The sequence below is a fragment of the Dipteris shenzhenensis genome, chromosome 25 (assembly GCF_047967505.1).
Source record: "Dipteris shenzhenensis isolate YYH24624 ecotype China chromosome 25, Dip_SZ_1.0, whole genome shotgun sequence".
Lineage (NCBI taxonomy): Eukaryota > Viridiplantae > Streptophyta > Polypodiopsida > Gleicheniales > Dipteridaceae > Dipteris > Dipteris shenzhenensis.
Genome location: NC_141620.1, coordinates 51,233,046 through 51,255,814, shown reverse-complemented (window position 1 = coordinate 51,255,814; position 22,769 = coordinate 51,233,046). Strand labels below are relative to the sequence as shown.

Sequence of the window (22,769 nt, the reverse complement as noted above, 5' to 3'; positions counted from 1 at the left end):
AACTACACTGGAACGTTGACTCTAAGCTCTCTCTTAATAGAACCACACGACACGAGAGTTCCGCACATTGATTGGCTACTTCTACAATTGCATGTGAAGGAAAAGGTATAATCCACTTGGGTTGTCTTAATTTCGAAACAATTGGCGGTTTGTAAGATGGAACATGTGTGCTGTATTGAAAATCACTTTAATGGGGATGCTTTATCACCCTCGTATAGCTAGCTGTGTCGATATTATGTACAGAACAGTAAGTGAAGTAAAGGGAGGCCGTAGATTAAGTACAAAGGACTCTACAATATAGGAGAACAGGAGCAGCAGAAGAGATCCCGAATACAGCATAGTACAAATTACAATGTAGAAAAATCGGAACAGGAAACTGCTCTCACAATGTGAATCACGAATCAGAAGCTTGAGAGTTTCAGAGATCCTGTGTGAAGACAGTGGAAACGGTCAATGCAAAACGTAAGGAAGGAGCGGAGGCGACTCTCCGCAACGGAAAATGCAAGACAGTTATTATGGCGCTTCTCCACAGTATGTAAAAACTCGGGGCAGAAACTGCTGAATCACGAACCGGAAGCTTGAGAGAGAGGACAGTGGAAACGATCGATGGAAAATGCAAGGAAGGAATCTCCGCATCAACGGAAAATGCAAGAGACTGGCTATGTCGCTTCTCCTGAAAATTCACGATCCCCTATAGCACATACGCAAGCCGCGCGAACTCGCTGTGGCGCTCAACCGAAAACTGTGCACTTCTCTCCATGCCTGCCAGTCTCTTGAATGTCCTCCGCATCGAAGATGGAGATGATGACCGTGCACTGTTCATACCCTTGCTACTCGAGGGTTCCGAAGAAGAAGTCTCTCCCACGTCTAAGGCTTGCCTTTTGAACCGCCTGAACGAAAACCCCCACCCCTCTGTGCTCGTTTGCTGCTCCTCTTGTTGCCCTGCTCCCAGATCCGTGAGTATCGTATAACTCTGGGAACGATGGAAATTAGTTGCTATTACATGCAGTAGAGGCGAAAAGGGCGGATCCACTCTCTCAGAGGAAGGAGATGAGATGAGCCTGTTCATTCGATCCTTCGCCTCTTTCACCAGAGAATGTCCTGTGGAGTGCGATCTTTTCAATTCTGGACGTCTGCTAATCCGGCTCTTAGAAGCCGTGGGCGTTTCCATGACTCCCAAAATCGGAGAGCCGCATTGAGGAAAGGCCGTATCTGAATTTCGGGACACATGCGTCCCTTGCTCCGGAGGGACTCCCGCGATGCAATCGACCACATCGATGGCAACTTCTGCTGGCGGTGCGGCCGGCGGAGCTACAGATAGTACAGAATCAGAAGTGGGCCGATTTCCTTCACTGGCAAGATTTTTGTCATGCAGAAGGCTGCGTCGACAGAGGGGGCAGGTGGTGTGGGAGAAGAGCCACATGTCGATACAGTCCTGGTGGAAAGAATGGGCGCACTTGGGCAGCAAGCGCAACATTTCGTCTGCCTGGAAGGCATTCAAGCAGACGATGCATTGAACATCATCGTCCTGCTTGGCTTTGAGGGCAGAGAAGCGAACCAAGGGGAGGCTATTGACGAGGAGGGGGTCGAGGCCTTGGGGGGGGCGATCGAGGCCACGGCGGGAAGCGGCAGAGACAGCGGCAGCAGCGGAGCGGAAGGCGGAGTCACTGAGGGGGAAGGGGTCGGAGGAGTCGTCGTGGGAGGTGCAACGACGGATGTAGACGGAGAAGAAGCCCATGAAGAAGAAGGCACTGAGGAGGACGACGATGATGATAGCCATGGAAGGGTTGAAGTGGGTGGAAACGTCGTAAGGGGAGGAAACGTAGGGGGTGGAATCGTTAAGGGAAGGAAGCAGGAAGGTGACGAAGCTACTATGGTTGGAAGATGAAGCATCTGAAGAAGAAGAAGATGATGAAGAAGAAGGAACAGGAGCAGGAGCAAGAAGAGCAGAGGAGTGAGACAGTAAGGAGAAGAAGAAGAAGAAGAGGAGACTGAGACGACGCAGAGGAGCTTCCATGGTGAGTAAATCCAATCTGCTACAAGAAATTTTCAGGTACAGCAAGCTCATCCACCATAGCTTATTGCTTTGCTATCTCCTCTTGGAGCTTCCATGGTGAGCAAATCCAATCTGCTACAAGAATTTTTCTTCGACAGCTAGCTCATCCACCATAGCTTATAGCTTTGCCATATCTGCTCTTGCACCTCATGATTTTGCTCTGTTTTCTTGATCTTCTTCTGTTAGAGCTCTCTCTCCATGCACACACCTCACCAACATGAATGCATCACAGTAAGACGTCCTCAATCAGCTCCTCCTCCCTTTGCTTCAATGAGCTCCTCTCCTCCCTTGCTCGCTTTTTCTTCACTCAGTCACTCCGTTTGCTTTGCTTGCTTGCTTGTTGTCTCAGTCACTCTCCTTCTTGCATCATGCATGTAAGCAGTGTTAGCTTGCTTGCTTCCTCTCTCACTATGGTTTGTCACCCTGTTGGCATGAGCTTCAGGCTTGCTTCTGCTTGCTTGCTTGCTTGCTTGCGCTTTGCTTGCTGGCTCGCTTTGCACAGCCTTTTAATCCACCTCCCCTCCATCCCCCTCTCTCTCTCTCTGTCTCTCTCTCTCTCTCTCTGTTCCAACTCTCACAGTCCCACTACTCGTCTTTGCTTGGAAGCATCATTATCCCTTCCGCCCCCACACGCACGCATCTCATCTCAATTTATTTAAAAAATTACAGACACCGCCCTCGGTTTGCAAAATTCCCAGCAGCCTCCAGGCACTCGCTTTTGTTTTGGGTGAAATCCAGCCCCTCCAGCCTCCAGGCACTCACACGAGTTCGTTCCAAGTTCCAATTCGCGTGCTTTCTGGGATACGCATTGCGCAACGCGCAACATTGCAAACTGTTCTTGACTCGCAGTCCACACGCCTTAGACTGCAGTCTCCGTGTGCGAGATCGTGGAATCTTCGAAGCTACGACCAGGAAGTTTTAGAAATCGAAATGGATTCATTCCCACGGAGTCCAGATTACGTTCATGTGATAACATGGTCCGAAAAACTGCTATTTCTCTTGATTCTCCTAGAAAGCACCGCCGAAAAACCACCGCGGTTTCTGGGATGATCTCAAAAACTCGCCGAATTTGTCAAGTTTCCATCACGCCGGAGTCCGCAATCCCCACAACGTGATTTTTCACGGGTCCCCCCGCCACGTCCTTAGCCTCATCCCTTAGATTCCCTTCCATCCCGATTCCCCTCCCAAGATCCCATTCCCACCCACAACCACGTTCTCGTGATCGCCCACCTTGCCTCCCCCTCAAGACTATTTGATGACAAAGGAGAATGGCCTATGCTATGATGCTTGGCCTCTCAGGTCTGGCACACCGAGGCCTAACATGCGCCATTGATGGTGAGTTTTCAAGGTTGGCTCCAATTTCGAGGCAATGCTCATTTTTGGCACCTCTAATTTGAAGGTTCAATTTGAGCACCAAAGCTTAATTTTGCCTCCAACCAATAGGAAGCTTGCATTTCTGGCTGTACATTGGGTTGAAGTTCTTTCAATGCTCTTCCATGCTGTATCCCACCCAATGAAAACCTGCCAACTACAAGCTGTGCAGCTCTCTGGAGCTAGTCAGATGGCATTTTGCAGCTCCTTGCAGCTTCCAACAGCTCGTCAAATGCATTTGATGCTCACAACCTTTCGTTCACACGCCTATATTCTCTGTCTAAGAGAACATGCACGCGTTATCCCTCGTCAGAAAGAGAGAGAGAGAGAGAGAGAGAGAGAGAGAGAGAGAGAGAGAGAAGCTACTAAGAGGTAATATTTTGCAACAAAGAACCTTCACCATTGGTGTAATAAAGACGAAAAGGCCGGCCATCCAATTATCACGCCTAACCTCAACAATTTTAGTGGGAAGCTTTTGGAGCTTGATAAACAAGCCGATTTTCATGCCAGCACCATCTTTCCACGAATTGAGGCCAAGAGGGAATGTCTCTATTATACAATGGAGAGAATACTATGACAAATCGGACAAGTGGCACCGATTGTGCGAGATTTTGGCTAGAATTCCATCATAAGAGCCACTTTAAAAACACTATCCATCTTAATAAAGTGTAATGAAAACATGATTACTATAGATGAACCATTGGATAGATGATCAACAGCCTAAATTGGGTGATGCCGGTAGCCTGTTAGGATGTGTCATCCCAAGAGCATCCTCTATCCACCTCTACAACAGTGCGTCCTCAAGTGCCATCCTCATTTTGAACCACTCCCAAAAAGATTAAAACAAGGAGAGGGCATGTCTAACGTAATGATGTCATGATGCCATTAGGTTACACCTATATTCTAGCCGATTTCTCTCCCTATACCTCCATGTTCCTCTCTTCATCAGCAGAGAGGGTAGCCCTATATGCTTTGCTTCAATTTTCTGTGTTCGATAGAAGTTTCTTGCTTTCGGTGAGTGTACAAGAGGACATACAACTTCTATTAAGGTTATAATCAAATGCACTTACAGTGGTGCTTGGAACCTTCAATGCCCTTCCTGCAAGTGTGAGTGCAAGCAATATTTTTTGCCTTCCTCTTTTTAAAGCTATTCAAAGACCATCCATAGGTCAATCAATAGGGAAAATCAATCTATGCACAAAGCATAGGTTTTTAAGCCATATGTGGGATTAATAAAGTGGGAATTAGAAGGATCTTTTGAAAGGCCATGACCCACCTATAATCTTAATTTTGGTAATAACAAGGATTTCCATATTAAGATTTCTGCAGGGTAATTGTTTTGTTAGTTTAGCTTCCTACCATGTATTCTTTTACATGCACCATATTGACATTGCCAACTCCTCCTAAATTGTCACGAAGCAGTTATTCAAATAAAGTCTCCCCCATGACATTAAATGTTTGAGGAGACTTATGAGTACAAATTCTATCGAAAGCATTCGTTCTTGTGAATTCAGGCATGTTAATAGCTACCCCTCACGCAACTCACATTAGATGGATGTAAGGTAATCATGATGGGTCTCTAGGTGTATCAAAAACCTCAAAAGGGTGCATAAAGTGAGTGTTTGAAACTTAAAAACTCATAACATTGTACGAGATTTGACATCAAATTGAGATCTATTGCATTGAGAAGCTAAAATTCCCCCCAAAAAAACACATTGGGTACTAAATTTGTGGCTTACGATAATTGTGAGAATCTTTTGGAGTATGTATATTTTTAAATTTCTTAGTCCCAAAAGCAATCATTTTTATGTAATGTGCAAATACTCGAATGTGATACTACTTTGAGTGGAAACCTTACGGTTGATAGAATCACAAAATGATCTTAGGAGGACTAGCAAAAGAAGACCATGTAGATCGCAAGAGCTGTGAAGGAGTAGCAATAGTTGACTATAATTTGGATAGACTATTATGTTGGATTGCCTTTTTAGAGCAAGGGCTCCTGATGCCTAAGAGTTTTTTAGGGAACACAAAGCATAGAGAGGGAATCGTGATTTAAATAATATATATGAAAAAATTTAAAAGAGGGAAAAGCTCAACGCCAAAAAGAAAAAACAAAAGGTACTACTACATTCCCCATCCTACCCCCAATACTATAATTGGCGGTAACAATGTGTGCGCTTTCAACAAGTTTTAAATTGATTAATTACATAAAGTCAAAAAAAGAGGGTTCTTATCAAATATACGGCCAAGTATACGAAAGTGTGTACTCTTTATTAGACTTTCACATTCGAACAAAATTTTCATTATTGGAAATATCTCAACCAAAACTTCCAATGTAAAGATAATAATTGACATCTAAAAGGGAATGTCCACTCAACTTGTGACTAGGATGCACACAATTAATAACAAAGGCATGCTTCTCATGCTTTTACTAATATTTTAAAAGTGATCACACACACACTGTATATATTGCTAGATATTAGAGCTTCTTTTAGATATACAAAAAACGAATCAAGTAGGAGATCGACGTATTGGTAGAAACTACTGATCTTTATCACTGTTTGACAAAATATGATGAACCTTGTGGATAAATCCACCCAAATATCTCATTAAAGGGTTAAGGTGTATGATGTGTGCTTGACATTTGTTAAGTACAACTCAATTTTGACATGGCACTTTTCTTAAAATCTTTTCAGACACCATTCTTGGGTGGGCAAGTGTTCAACTATACGAGTGGTTGCATTTAGATTTTTCACACGTTGCAATGTAAAGTATGTGAGTTCATTCTAGAAACCACAATCTATGGACAAGTGGATAATTTCATACCTTCACAGAGATTTTCAAAGAGATCTTTATATTGTTGAAGGTGATGCCAATTAAAAAACTAGTCGCACAATTTATGCACTTCTCTTTCATGTTGAGGGAGGCAAGGTGAGGAGAGCACCATGCAAATGTGTAACATATAAATTAAGAGCATATGATGTTATATTTTACTTTGGGAAATCTACATGCCTATGTGGATATACAGAGGGGACCAACATCGGAACATGTATATTTATACAAGGGGCTTTCAAATAAATACATGAACTTTTGAAGTATGGAGGTACACTAAATATATGCTTTGTTTGCACAAACTATATGGATGCTTCTATGGGTTTCCCTCATGGTGCTATAAAAGTATGAAAGGTATTACCATAATTTTACCTAGCTATGTGTATAATAAGGCCTAGCTAAATGAAACATACTATGCAAGCGGAAGCGGCCAAATATTTTGCAAGATAGAGTAGAGAAGAAAGAGAGGATGAGAGGTAGACAATAGGAGATCTGCCTTGGAGCCGTATCGGCACAAATGCTTGTAAAAGTGTGCGTGTGTGTGTGTGTGTGTGTAAGAGAGAGAGAGAGAGAGAGAGAGACAGAGAGAGACAGAGAGAGAGAGAGAGAGAGAGAGAGAGAGAGTGGTGAGAAAGAATAGGGTTGGCCCTCCCTTCAAAAGGTAGAATGTATAAAAGCCAAATTTGACTCTATGGGTTTTAACAATTCATAAACATGTAAGTCATGCTTCTATGGGTTTTCCTCATGGTGCTATAAAATTATGAAAGGTATTACCATAATTTTACCTAGCTATGTGTATAATAAGGCCTAGATAAAATGAAACATACCTACGAGTTTGGCTTTAAAAGATAACAATAAAGTATATCGCAACATGGAGAATTCGTTTGACATTAAGTGCTATAATTATGTTCAATCCTAAAAAAATATTTGTGACATCAAATAAACATAATGTCTTTTGTCAAATCACCAAACTGGCATTTCTTAGATTCCCTTAGTTCTTAGAAAATGTTCAATTTTTGGCATTTTTGGATTTTTCATGAAAAAAGAATGCAAGGGCGTGCTACACAGCCCCTATTTCAAAGGGAAAAAATATGAGCTCTATACACCTAGTTTTGTAAAGATGAGTATCCGCCAAATGATATGAAAACAACTTCATGGAAAAAATGGAAATGGCACGATGATAGGTAATTGTTTAAAGTCTTTTGGTCCAACAATTCTGTTAAGAATACTTCTTTTTCAATTTTGGTTGCTATCATATGAGAGAGAGAGAGAGAGAGAGAGAGAGAGAGAGAGTGGTAAGAAAGAATAGGGTTGTTGGCCCTCCCTTCAAAAGGGAAATGTATAAAAGTCCAAATGTTTGACTTTGGTCTTCATTGTTGTCTCACAAGTTTGGAATAGGAGCTCTCTTTCTTTTCAAGGTCTTTGAGTCTTCTCTTGCTTCCATTGTAGTGCCTTGTGTTTGCCACTACATTCCCCTTCATTCCCCTCTTCTCTTCCATCCTCCCATCTCTTTTTCCATATCCCCTTCCCCTTTTCTCTCTCTCATGGAAACACATTGCAATAGACTTGGAGTCTCAAGAGTGACAATCGAGGACGGTTCATGCTTGTATTGCTCCCACAAGGAGTAGTAGGATGAGAGGTTCTCTTAGCATTCCTTTAAGATCCTCACAACCCATGAGACATCATCGGAGGATACACATTTTTGGCACCGTTGTCGGGGAGTTCAAGGTATGCTTTTGCAATGCATAAGATTTCTCCCGCCGTTATCCACCCATTGCTCATTGTTTCTAGCTTAACTAGGAGCATAGCTGAAGTGTGAGTGGAAAATGGGGTGTGGAAAAGAAGAAGTTGTCATTTTCTGTCTTTCAAGCATTTTGATGATTGAAGCTTGTTTATTGTTTTTTTTTTGGTGTTGATTCATAGAAATAGGTAGTAGAGATGATTGTTAAGGTGTATATGTAGTCAAACATCATTAAAAAAGGTAAGAAATGAAGTTACAAGTAGATTCCGAAGTGGTTGAGTAAGTTGACACTTTTCAAAACGTCCCATTTTCTCTTTCAAGTTGTTTTTTAAATTTTTTTCCTTTGAGTAGGTAGAATAGGTAGAATAGCAACCCCTATAGCTCCCAAACCCTACACGAAAACTTAGAAATCTAAAAAAATAATAAAAAACCATTTGGGACAAAGTCTCTATCTATGTGTTGTTGTGTTTAGCTTAATGCAACGAGTACACGGAGTCATTGCATGTAACGCAACGACCTGCTGCATTAATAACGCAACAACCCTTTACTTTAATTTCTTTCAGTCACCTACCTAACCCACTCTACCATATGGCATTAAATTAACTAACAAGTGTTAAATCGAAAGTCAACTCGCAGCTTTAGGATTAACGCAACGACCACCGAGTCGCTACTATATCCAACCCACTACGTTAAGGTTCCCGCCGCTTTAAGAGTTGCTGCTATATTGAAGTCATTACTTAAGAACAATGCTTTGGCTTTGAAGTCGCTTCTATAACATGTGACCAATTTAGGAAGTCACTGCTTTACTGATAACACAACGTAGTGATTAGATAACACAATGACATACAAGTTGCTGCTTGAAGGCCAACTCAAACTTAGCAAACTCAAAGAAAATAAGGGCGAGTCCATCCAAGAATTTGTGCTTCGGATGCAGGCTCTTATTAATCAAATGACTACTATGCCAGAAGACAAGTACATGAGAGTTTACGGGGTCAACCCAGGTGGACTTGCGCAAGTTGGAAATAGTGAATCCGCTAAGACATATGAGGAATTGTTTATCGAGTCGTAGCTTTGGAAAAAAGTGAAGGCTTTAAGGGAAAGGAAAAGAAGAAAGATGCAGAGATAGTGATACTGAAGAAGCACCGGTGATAAAGGATAAGCTCAAATCCAAAATGAAGAAAGCACTGAAGAAATTGGGTAGCAAGGTACCAATGAGAAAAGGTGTAATAAGTGTTATAGGAGTAGACACACTGAGTATGATTGTAAAACCAAATATTGCAACACCTGTACTAAATTTTAGCATGATGAATCCAATTGTTGGTTCAATTGCAAAAATCGTTAAGTATTTGCCAACCATCTGACAATTGACACTCAGCCAACAAGTGGAAAACTACCATAGCCCAAGTAGAATAAAGGCAAAGGCAAGAATGGCAAAGAGAAGAATACATATCCTTCAAAGATGTGAGGCTTTTGTTGTGGAGAGAATGAATTTCCGATTTGGGCTAACATCTAAAGTTCCTTAAAACAAATATGGAACAAAAAGAAGTGGATCCAAAGTGCCAAGTGATTGCAGTCAAACTACTAGACACGATGAAGGCCCAAGTGATCACCATGTCGAAAGGTATCATTGCAACCTGTACAAAGAGTGATTCGTCAGCCAAAGATATATGAATTGGAAGCACAAAAGGAGGTAGCTACTAAAATTGCCAGAGAATTGAAGGGCAAGGCATTGGTAGTCGACATGCCATCCGAGAAGTTTCAGCCAATTTCAATAATTGAACTATGTGAGTTTTCAAAGTCTGAAGAACAAAGTGTGGACTAGGAACCTAGTACTCCATCAAATTCTAGTACAAAGCTAGCCCGAGCATGGGAACATTCAGGAACATGAAGATATGTCTTACTTTTACTGAATTGATGCGAATAGCTCCATATTGTAGTGAATTTTTTGCCCAGCAAATCAAGAAATCTACATAGCAACCAAGCATTGTAACGATCCATTGAATGAATACATTTCATGTCCTACAACCTGATCTAAGATCCCATCTATAAATGGTAATGGAAATGGGGAAGGAATGATTTGAGCATTCAATTTCCAGTAATCCACACATACTCGGAGTTTACCATTTTTCTTTGGCACTACCATGATGGAAAATAACCAACCACTACAATCAATAGCATAAATGAACCCTGCTCGGAGAAGTTGATCCAATTTAGCTTTCACCCACTTAGCATAATTTGAATTCATTCTGTGCCGAATTTTCTTGGCATCTGGAATTTTATGTTGACATAACTCGGGTGGGACTCCCCAAACATCAGTGTAATTCCAAGAAAAAACATCAGTGTAGTTCCAATTAAAAAAATATTTGTACCTGGTGAAAATTTCTTTGACAAATTGAAGTTGCTTGGAGAAAGATTCTAGCCCTCACTACAATAGTTGTAGGCATGTCATCCATGCCAAAGGTTGAGTTCTTATGTCAGCTCTAGAACTAATTGATTAGTTCCAAGTCGTGTAATAGTGACTGGTGTCTCTACTAGTTCTCTTTCCCCTTCAACATCTTCATTGAAGTTGCTCAAGAACAAATCTTTGTGAGCTGCAATTTGCTCGGTCTTCATTTTCTGCTTGATATCAGCTGCCACTTGGAAGATATTGACTTCACCACAAGAAGTATTTGCAATTCCAGCAAGCATGACTCCACATCTTGAGGAAATCGGTTTGCAACTTCTAAATCCTTAGGCCTATACTTGCTTAGTACATTTTGGGGGTTAGTGGGAATGCACACTTCTTTGACATTAGTTTTGATGATCGTTTTCTCAGATCTCCAATCATGCAGTGCCTTGGCACTCTTGAGCCAAGGCCATACCAACAAAATAGGCTAAAAATTTTCTCCATGGCAATCCCAATGAGACTAACAGTGTAATGAATGCCTCCTATAGAACTAACAACATCCTGTAGCATACCTTTGGCGTCAACTAGTTATTGATTTGCGATACACACTTGGAAACGAGATGACTTGAAAGTCTTAAACTTCAGTAGAGTTGCAACATGTGCAAAAATAATGTTAAATCTCGTGAAACACTATCCATGATCACACTTGACTTTGACATTAATGACTAGTACTTCTTCATCCACTACAGGTGTGTTGATGAGTGGGAATGGTAACCAAGAATCTACTTCCTAATCACTTTGCACTAAAAGATCAATCTAAGACTGCGTTCATCATCGAGTGGGGTGCTTGTGCAAGCCGATTTATGCCTTGTGGATTAAGGAATGCACCATCCATCTTTTAGAAGTTCATAGTAGAAACTTTGTGGGACTATTGGACCGAGTTCATAGCCGTTTATTTGGATGATTTCTATGTATAATCTACAGACAATGATCATCTATGCTTTTTGGAAAAGGTCTTTTTAGCATTTCAAGCAAGCAGGGATCTCACTTAATCCAAATAAAAGTGTGTTCTATGTCCCAGTTAGTGTCTTACTCGAGCATGTCATCTCACAAGATGGGATCCGGACTGAGCTAGGTAAAAAATTCGTGCTATTTAGCAAATGCTAGAGCCAAATTTTTTGACTCAATTGCATTCTTTTGTGGGCTTCATCAGTTTTTACAGATGCTTTGTAGTTTTTATAGATGGTTTGTCAAAGATTTTACCAAGATTGCAGCTCCATTATATGAATTAACTAAGAAGGATGCCAAGTTTGAATGGACTCCTTAGTTGTCCGATGTATTTCATAACTTGAAAAGCCAAGCTATAGCTACACCCATTTTGAGGCAACCTTGATGGGATGTCACTTTGCATGTGCATATTGATGCCTCTAGATATGCCTTAGGGATTATATTGGTGCAACCAGATGGTATATTGGATTACTCAGTGTACTATGCCAGTCGGTTGTTAACACCTACAAACTCTAACTATAGTACTATGCCATTGCAATCTAATCATCCTTGGGAAGCATTCCAAAGATGGGGATTGGATTTTGTTGGTCCTTTCAAGCTTGCTAGGTTTACATATAATAAGTATATTGTGGTTACCACTCATTATGCTACCAAATGGATAGAATCAAAGGTTACTCTGAAATAACTCAACTTGGAACATGACCAAATTTGTGTTTGAAAATATTACATGCAAGTATGGATGCCTAGTACAACTTGTCAGTGATGATCAAGGATCACACTTCTTGAATGAGGTCATGCAATTGCTAGGGAATTACTGAAGGATGAATTTAAGACTCTGCACACCATATCTACAACCTATTATGCTTGAGGAAATGGAGAAGCCAAGTCTACAAAGAAAACTCTCAAGCTAATTTTGACCAAGACCATGTAGTCTCATGAGAGTGATTGGGATGCCATGCTACATGTTGTGTTATGGTCATATAGAAATGCATTCAAAGTTACCACAAACCTAAGTCCATTCTGGATGGATTTTTGTTTAAATGCAGTGGTACCCTTAGAGTTTGTTGTTCCCAGTCTCCGAGTGCCAGTTGGACATCACTTAGATGAGGCGATCAAGGGGCAAGTGCGTCAGCTAGCCCACCTAGTCACAGCTGGTGATTCAAAGGACAAGGAAATCATTGCATGACAGGCATATTGTGCCTAAATACCAAGAAAAAGAAATGTTGGTGTTACTTTATAATGCCAAGTTGGGACCCCTCAAAGCAAATTTCAAACTTGGATGGAATGGGCCCTACATGTTAACTAAAGTATTTCCTAATGGAATATACAGCTCCAGGATATACAAGGAAGAGTGTTTTCTAAGTTGTACAATGGGAGAAAAGTAAAGCCTTACCAAGTAGCACGTTATTGGATAGAACACGGCTCAGATATAGGTCACTCGGTCCATGGTGACTTGGTTTGAGCCTTGTGTACCACAAGTGTGCCAATGAGCTATTTGGTTACAGTGGATGGGGCAACTCATATGCACACATGTGGTAGTTCAACCATTATGAAGGCATTAATTTCAGCTAATCATGCGAAAGATGGGGGTGTTTTGCTAATCATGCAACCACTAAGGTGACAAGATGTCCATCTTTAGCCTTTATTCCTCATCTACACTCTGCTTAGGACATTTGGCATCTTTGTCACTCACACTTGTACTTCTCTACTATTCTATTGCCCTATGTTTTTCCTTTGCCTTTGCTCCCATTTCCACCATCTGTTTTAGTATACAATTACCATGGAGGAACATTCAAAGTGAACAATCCGTTAGAAGTGACACTAATTGACATCACGGGTTGTTCCCTCTCACCTAATTATGGAGATCTCAAACTTGGTCTTGAAGGAGGTCATAAAGTCCAATTACCTACTCCAATTTGCAAAGCTTCCATGGGCATAAGTTAAACCTGGCATGCGATCACTAATTGTTTGTCCTAATCGAAGATCGAAGAATCACCCAACCTCTTTGTTGATGATGTCTCGAGCACTTGGAGGAGCTGGCTTGAATCCTTGTGTCCAGTTGCAAGTTGTTGGTTATCCTCCCTCTAGACGATCATAACCATGGGGATGTAGGCAGCTAGTCTGCCGTGCCACACCCCAAATGCTCCCATTAACCACTAGCTTCATGGCCAGAGAATGAGATAGCAATTCATGAAAAGGTATCGTCGGGCCTCAACAGCAAACAATGGCTCAATCCCTAGTAGCTACGGTGGTTGTACCTCACCAATAACAAAAGAAGAGACTTGTTGATGCCTTGGCCCTCATGGCGGACCTAGCATAGATCACCACCAAAAACCTTGGCCCTTATGGGCTGACCTAACACAAATCTCCACCACCAAACGCCTCAAATCAAAGATTCAAAAATAATAGATCCTAGTGCTATAGGCAAACTAGAACCTCGCCCACCAATTGATAAAAGCTAGCTGACCTCGACTATAAAGAGGACTGAGCAGTGGAAGAGGTTCAAGGAAGAATTGTAGGCACAATCAAGAATTAGAATGCCTCGATGAAGGGAAAGTTCAAGCCCTGTGGTGTCGTACGGCCATCAATCCACATGAGTCTCCACCATCTCCCCAGAAGTTGCCAACCACACTACCTTGAACTAGGTTAGCTCCTGTGCCCACCCCAAATCCTCAGTATCGGGCAATGCCACCATGAAAAAGTGCATGTAGCTCATCGAGGAGAAATGAAAGTTGTGCATCAAGGTGGAAGATCTCCATGTGGGCACCCAAGAGCTAGAGCACGCTTGTAACACCCTTCATTACCAAGTCATTCGAGATGTAATGTGAGGAAATCTTCCAATGGTAGATCCTTAAAGATTCTTGCGTCAGCACTCAACGCCTAGCCCAAACGGTCACACGAGCCAACATACCATAGCCTCTATGCTACCCTCAGTTATCGAGGTTGTCCTGAACCTATGGTCGCAACCTAGCTGCCTTGCCTCAGCTTACGTGATAGGTCACCTCCAACCTCGAGGGCTTCCATCGTGTTTTTCCACCCAGCCACAGTCTAGACCTTCAGCTGCTAGCTCACCAAAAATAGTACGTGGGTTTTCTCTCTCAACCCCCTTCTAGCTAGCTGCCCATCTAGATTCTCCCACACAGCCCAATACCTCCCAAGTGGCCAACCCTCATGGTGCCATGTGTCCAAGTGGACCTTACCATTAAACCCCTCTTTAGGTTCAACTAATGCACCCTTCCATTAATTTCCTAGGCCTAGGATTTCCCGCTAGACCCTAGCCCTCATTAGCCACACGGGTAAGTATTGTCAAGCCCTCATGGTTTCCCTGTTATACCGATGTCACGGTATTATAGTTGATGTAACGTTCCCTCCCCCTTAAGAATTGTTTACGTACTCAAAAACAAAATTGGGAAACCTCCTCTAGAGACTGCTTACCTTTTCCCATGTTGAACTCTCTTCAGATCTATCTTTCCACTTAACCAGATATTCTTTCCATATAGTATGTCGCGTTCTTTTTTCTTGTGTATCTAAAATTTTTTTGGTTCATGTGGTAAAGATGTGGGTTCAATAAGTTCAACTAGGACTTCATTTCCAATGAGATTATCATCATCTCCTAATTTTTTTTTAGCCTCCTAACATGAAAAACTGGATGTACTCTACATCCCTCAGGTAGGGCTAATTTCAAAGCAAGTTCTCTAATCCTCTTAAGTATTGTGAATGGTCCACAATACCTAGGAGACAACTTCGGACATTTACCTATTTTAAGAGATTCTGAAGATTCAGGTACCCTAAGGTAGACTTTCTCATTTACTTCAAACTCCAACTTTCTATGGTGGGGGTTTGCATAACTTCGTGCTCTATCTTGAGCTCTTCTTATACTATCTTTAGCTAACTTAAGCATTTGATTCATATCCTCAAGAAAGTCTTTGGCCGCTTGAATCTTCTCTTTTTCAAGTCCCACTGTCATTGGGGCTCTTGGTTGAAATCCATACATCATCATGAATGGACTAAAACCTGTAGCTAAATGTTTGGCTTTGTTATATGCAAATTCTAATATGGGAAAATACTGTTCCTAATTAGTTTGTCGTTTACTTACATATGCTCGAAGCATATCCTCAATGATTTGATTGACTCTTTTAGTTTGACCATCACTCTGTGGATGGTTCGCAGTGCTCATATTCAATGAAGTTTCCAGTCTCTTAAACATAGCCCTCCAAAAATGGCTGTTAAATTTGCTATCCCGGTCACTAACAATACTGGATGGTAGCCCATACAATCTATAGATATGCTCCACAAATAGCCTAGCTAATTCTGGAGTTTTAACATCTTCATTGATAGGAATAAAATGAGTCATCTTGGTCAACCGATCCACAATTATCCACATAGAGTTGTGCCCCCTCTGTGTTCTAGGTAGTCCCACAATGAAATCCATGGAGATACTTTCCCATTTGCCAGAAGGAATCTCCAATGGGTGTAGGAGACCTCCTACCTTAAGGCGTTTAGCCTTATTGACCTGGAATTTTTGGCACTTTAATACATAATCTTGGACGTCCTTACCTATTCCAGGCCAAAAGAAGTGTCTTTTCAGAAGCACATATGTCTTCTGAATTCCTGGGTGTCCAGCACTCGGACTATCATGACATTCAAAAAGGATTTGGCTCCTAATGTCATTATCATCTAGGACACATACTCTACTCTTGTAGAGTAGGTAGCCATCTTCAATAGTATATTTTCTCCACTTGAGTCCTTTATCACCAACTTGTGGTGTGTCGCCATTTCCATGTGACTCCTCAGTGAAAGCCTCTCGATTAGTTGGATCCCTGTTTTTAATTACTTTCCATATTTCAGAGAAGTGAGGATCAAACTCACATTTCCCTTTTAAGGACTCTAGGAAATCATTTTGAAATTGAGTAAAACTCAATTCATTAACAATCGGCATTCGACTAAGAGAATCTGCTATCACATTAAACTTCGCTTTCCTATATGTCAATTGTATATCAAACTCTTGCATTAACTCAGCCCATCTAGCTTTTCTACCTTTAAGCTCTGGCTGATTACAAATCCATTTAATCCTCTCTTGCTAAAAAATGATCTCAAATTTTGCACCATATATAAGTAGTGCCTCCACTTTTTTAAAGCATAGACTATAGCATATAGTTCCTTCTCATATGCCGAGTAATTCCGTTGGGCACGATCTAACTTTTTGCTTTCAAAAGCCACTGGTCGACCTTTTTGTATAAGTATAGCCCCAACAGCAAAATCACTGGCATTTGTCTCAACCATGAATGGTTCATTGGGATCCACTACTTTTAAGACAGGAGCTGCCACTATAGCTACCTTTAAACTTCTCTTTTGAGGTTCATCCCATATGAAGGTGCTTCCCTTCCCCTTAAGCTGGTCCATCATTGGAACAGCAATCTTAGCGTAATCTTGGATGAATCTCCTATAGAATCTTGATAAACCTAAGAATATCTGTAATTCTTCTAGATTTGTAGGATGTGGCCATTCCAATATTGCCCTTACTTTGTCAGGATCCATACAAAACCCTTCTTGGGATATTATATGTCCCAAGTATTTCACTTCTTTTGCAAAGAATTCACATTTGGATTTTTTTAAAGCAGTTGGAACACTTTTCGCAAATGTTCCAAATGCTTTTTTCCGGTTTTACTATAAATAAGGATATCGTCTAGAAATACTACAGCAAATTTCCCTAGATATGGCCTTAAGACACTACTCATAAGTGTCATGAAAGTTGCTGGAGCATTTGTTAATCCAAATGGCATTACTTTAAATTGATAATGCCCATACCTTGTACAAAATGATGTCTTAGGGATATCCTCTTCCCTATCCTGATCTTAAATTAATTTTAGTAAAGTATTTTGCCCCTTGCAATTGATCAAAGAGCTCATCAATGCGAGGCATAGGATACTTATTTTTTATGGTGATTTTATTTAGTGCTCGGTAATCTATGCATAAACACATAGTACCATCCTTTTTCTTTACCAGTAAAACTGGTGTAGACCAAGGTGAGCTACTTGTTTGGATTTGGCCCTTCCTAAGATATTCTGTTAATTGTCTTTCAACTTCACATTCCTCCATTTGACTAAGCCTATATGGGGGTTTATAAACAGGGGTAGATCCAGGAATTAAATCTATTTTATGATCTACTTCTCTCTCAGGAGGTAAATCAGACGGAAAAACATCTTTAAATTCAAACATTAAATCATTGAAAGAAGATTTATACTTTTTAACATTATCAAAAATAACATTACTTCTTTCCGATATAAAATCACCAATAAAAGTAAGTTCACAAAGATATACCTCGCATTCTTCTTGGTGTAGTAGTCGTTCCAATTCCATCGAACAAATAAGAGGAAAGTTAGGCACATCATGTTCTCCTTGAATCTAGAAGACTTTACCCTCTTTTTCAAACATAATGGAGTTATTAAGATAACTCCTCTGTAAGCTATGCCCAAGACTATACAGCCATTCTCGACTAAGCACTACATCTGTTTGGTCGAGATGCATGACTTGGAAATCCAAGGCATCCTGATAGCCTTGAATATCGATCTCTACACCATATATCATGGTGTCCCAAACTTTTTTATCACTGCCCTTCGCCAAAGAGACCACATATTTATGGGCGCTAGGACTCTTAGGCAATTTTAATTTCTTAACTAACGAGTAGTTTAAGAAATTATGTGTTGCACTATCATCGACCATTACTCTTACTCTTTGCCCCTTAATTTTTCCATGCATCCTCATTAAATTATGAGGACCAAAGGTGGGCTGCCATACTACCGATGATAGACAGCACATATGGGTGCTATCCTCATGATAGACCTCTACCTCAGTGTACTTTTCAGTACCATTAAGCGGTAACACTTGCATTGCATGCACTTGTTTTTGTGGAGGTCTATTTGGGGCTTTAGCTCTTGCTGGTTTATTTTTAGGGTAGTTCCAAGTAGCATGGTCTTTGCCCAGACATTTGAAGCAAATATTTTCTTGCCTAGCTCTTTCATAATCCTCTTTCTTCAAGAGAGGATAATTTAGTGTTTGAGGTTTCTTATTTCTTTTCACCTCAACCTTATAAGTGTCTTTGAGACCTCTCATGAAACCCGTTATCTTTTGGAATTCATCAATTCCCTTCAGCTTAAGGACTACCTCCCTATAATTCGCTATGTACTGGACTAGAGTGTTTTTACCCATAGTGCAATTGCCTCCCACGCTCTTTCTAATCCATTTTTCGGTAAAAACTCTTTTAGGAAGGCTTGTTCAAACTCAGTCCAATATCTAGGAATTTTATCACCCTCCTTGAGGCTCATCCACCATTTATAGGCTTTATTTCCAAGGGAAAGACTTGCTTCCATGACTTGATTTTCAGGAGGAGTATTCCTGAATTGATGGAAGTCTTGCCATTTTTGCAAGAACGTATTAATCGCATCTTTATTATGCTCCTTTTCTTCCCCATTGAAAATTGGTAGTTTTAAGTCCTTAAGGATGTTCGAGGTTTCTCTAAGTCGAGAGGTAGACCTCTCAACTTGATTAGGAGGAATCAGTGATTTTTCAGTAATAGATACCGATTGAGAATCGACTATCTTAGTTATAGCTTCAGCTAGGATTTTTAGTGTTTCATTGATAACCCCTAACTGTGTTTCTATATTTTGCATTCGAGTTTTAAGTTTAGTGAGTTCCGCATACGGAATTCCATAATCACCGTAATCAATATCCTCAATTTCCACATTATCCTCTTGCGTTTCAGTTTGTATCTCCTCATGTATTTCCTCTCCAACTATTGCTTTTCCCTTGCTAGCCCTTTCCTCAGCCTCTCTACTCATACCATCCCTTTCTGGAGTGGTCATTATAAAGAAGTATATTTTCCAAAATTTATAAAGCAAAACGCTTTATGGTAGAGTCCTTGATATTTGTTCGAGGTGTTGGATTTGTCTTCGAAGTCGACGTGTCCTCTCACGCTTTAAATTCTTGATTTCTCTCCCTGATCCCGCTCTTCTTTGTATTCTTTGCTTCAAACGTTTCGACCCGTTGTTCGATCTTCTTCTTTGAGTTTGGCGAGGCTAAGGAGATTGGAACAAAGAAGAGGGAGAAAAGACCTTGAAAAGAGAGGGGGGTTTTAGACTTTAGAGAGGGATATAAATCAAGGAAAGTGAGGTGGCTTTTGTCAAAGGTTGGGGAGCTTTAGAAATAATGTGGCAACTCTATTCTGAGAAAAAAATGGTGATCTTTAGAAGAAGGGATTTTCGCAACCAATTCCAACATCAAACTGTCAATCCATGACTTCGTTTGTGCCGTGCCTTGACTTAGCAAGCTGTTTGGGAAGATACAGCCATTTTCGTGGTAATGGACTCTAAATAGTCCTCTGGAGCTCTAATTCTGATTCCGAAATTATGATGATGGTGCTCAACTTCCTCACAGCATTTATTTAAATCTTGCTTCAAGTCACTTGGCTGCAGCATGCAGTTCTGATTGCTATTAACTAAAACCTTTGAGACTTGAGTCTTGAAGGTTGATGGCTAGAGTCCAGCACTTCGCTTTGTTGTCTTCAATGTCATGCTACTAGCCGCACACACTGCCCTGCAATACTAAGTAGAATGAATAATTCCGAGTGGGAATTTTCTACCTCATAGACTAAGCTTGCTTGCTAGCTCCCAAGTCCCGCGGCTCTGCTGCGCAACTATACTTCTGCTGTAGGTTGACAGATTGACCTTTGTTCCGTGCACAATCTCTCTCAAGTCACCACCTCTACCTTCATGATGCTTCGTCAATTTTTTAACAGCCCGTACTCCCAAAACATCCAACTCTAGCTTTGATACCAATGATAGGTCACCTCCAACCTCGAGGGCTTCCACCGCGTTTTTCCACCCAGCCACGGTCTAGACCTTCAGCTGCTAGCTCACCAAAAATAGTACATGGGTTTTCTCTCTCAACCCCCTTCTGGCCAGCTTCCCATCTAGATCCTCCCACACAGCCCAATGCCTCCCATGTGGCCAACCCTCATGGTGCCATGTGTCCAAGTGGACCTTACCATTAAACCCCTCTTTAGGTTCAACTAATGCACCCTTCCATTAATTGCCTAGGCCTAGGATTTTCCCCTAGACCTAGCCATCATTAGCCACAGGGGTAAGTATTGTCAAGCCCTTATGGTTTCCTCGTTATACCGATGTTATGGTATTACAGTTGATGTAACATTATGCCTCCACCTGCACCAATTATTCCTCTTATTGCCCATGTTACCACCATCACAAACCAAGATGAGGATGGGAAAGAAGTCGTGGATGGGTGAAGATTTCTCCTAACATTAGAGGGAATTGCAGATAACCTGCCAATGTGTGATCCAATCCATCTTGCCTTCAAAACAAGATCATTCCACAAACGATGGTTTGCATTGCCATAGTCAGGGACCTTTTTTAGCACGGCTCTAGTGTAGCTAGCAAGATATTCCCCTTTGTTGTAGTCTGGCTTGATTGGCTGCACAGGGACTTGAGGCAATTCCCGAAGGTGCCTACCAAACTAAATTCTTCCTACACATGGGAAGGTTGAATGGTGAACCTACCATCCTAGTGGTGAGTACTCTTTCAAGATCATGGAACTTTAGCATCATTCAAGTTATTTTTGACTCTTTCTAGGCGTCACTTGAGTCATTTGCCCAATAATATAGCTAAAAACATTTAAATATCTTCCTTTTATTCAAATTTACTCCCTTCTAACTTCTCTCAGGTCTATGAGGTTCTCAAATGAGTTAGCATTCCCTTGGAAGTGCTAAAGTGTTACTCGTCTGGCCCTTTTGTCTATGGTCTATCCCACTTGGATCATGAACTCTGACCTCAACCAAAGTCCTTTGACTCCTAGTCTGAGCCACATCTGCAAGGCCTTTATGGCCCCATTCACTAGTCATTTAGGTATTCAAATATAGTTATGCCCATGGTGGCTATGTGTCAAACGCTTTTGAACTTTTCCTTGTTTAAATGCCTTGAAGCATCCCACATTGTGAATGAACTTTGGAGGGAAGATGGACTTAAAGGGCACCATTCCCCATTGTGAACTATATTGATTGTTTTGAATGAGAAGTCTTCTTTCTCACTTCGATCCGGGCATTTAGTACTATACTCCATGGGACATTGAGCGTAGTATTCCTTTATCAAACTTTGGCAATTCATTCTTGTTGTGACTATTATTTTCATCCATTTCTATTTAGTTTTGTTCATCCTTTCTACTTCCTCTTTGACTTTTGTCACTGGTTGTATGAGTATTTTGAACCTACCCATTGTTACGTTTCATCTTGACTCGTTGTTGCATTTTTTATTTGAGACTATGTGGGTGCAAATGCTCATCTTGATACGTTTTATTAGTGTACCTTTATCCCACTAATAGGCACTCCATTGTTCTTCTTCATTTTGGGTGCACAAACAAATCCCTATAATCTAGTTTGGGGTCCAATTCAAATGGGGTATCAAGGGGTGTGTCCAACATATGGCAATCCATCTAGGCACCATGAGGTGATCATTGTCCCAATTGTGTACAATCTTGGCCATGTGTAACCACATGAGCTAGGTTTCCTTGTACCTCATGCTTCATGCTATCTTATGTCATCACTCACTCTCACTCTTGAACTCCAAAGTATCCATCCCTAGTCCCTTATTCACCTTCAACCTTCTTGTTGCTTGGTCTTTTCAATCCATTCTTCCTTGTTTAAAGTGCTCCTCCTATCAGGAAGTATACTTCCTACCACGTTGTTCAAATCTTATCTTTGACATTTCTCAAAGCTTGAAATCTTTGAACACTAGTTTTCTATAATCTTCCATATAGATACTTGTAGTTACATAGGCTTTAAAAACCCACAAGTCTTCACTTGATACATATTTGTGTTCTTTGGTTTTTTCCCTTAGTATGGTCTTCTGGGTTCTCATTGACCTTTTAATTTTTTGCTGATCTAGAGAGAAACTTTTGGAGGAGACTCTGGAAATCCAACAAAAATAGAAAAATCATTCTCTTGTTTTGGCTTTCTATTCATAGTGGGATTGCAATGAATCTGTGGAGATCTAGGCTCAGGTTTCAACTCATACATTGTGGCAAAATGCTCATGTAGGTACTGATAACACCCTTGGATGGATTTATCAACGAAGGTAGTGGGGAAATACATTGGATACTCTTCCTGTATTGACTAGCAATATCACCAAACTAGCACTCGATCACCCGTTTGGACTCTTACTACAATTCTTTTAGCTAAGTTATTCAATTTGCATGTTACCCCCCACCTTGCCAACATAATTCATGACATACATATAGCTTTCATTGAGGAATGTGGCATCCTAGACATCTCTACTTTTTGGGAGGTAGTGGACTGAGAGTCTTAACCT

At 41.0% G+C, this 22,769-nt stretch overlaps 1 protein-coding gene across 1 annotated transcript; it reads right to left on the bottom strand.

Annotated features, from left to right (window-relative positions):
• Positions 1-252: 252 nt before the first annotated feature.
• On the bottom strand, positions 253-3,005 carry LOC147886030 (uncharacterized). The gene has a single exon (XM_087396632.1). It carries the CDS (start codon positions 2,066-2,068, stop codon positions 692-694), a length of 1,377 nt encoding a protein of 458 aa, XP_087252758.1. The 5' UTR covers positions 2,069-3,005; the 3' UTR covers positions 253-691.
• Between the last annotated feature and the right edge of the window lie 19,764 nt (positions 3,006-22,769).

Excerpts from the sequence above, each read along its gene's own strand:
- LOC147886030 (XM_087396632.1), bottom strand. The coding sequence starts at position 2,068 with ATGAGCTTGCTGTACCTGAAAATTTCTTGTAGCAGATTGGATTTACTC.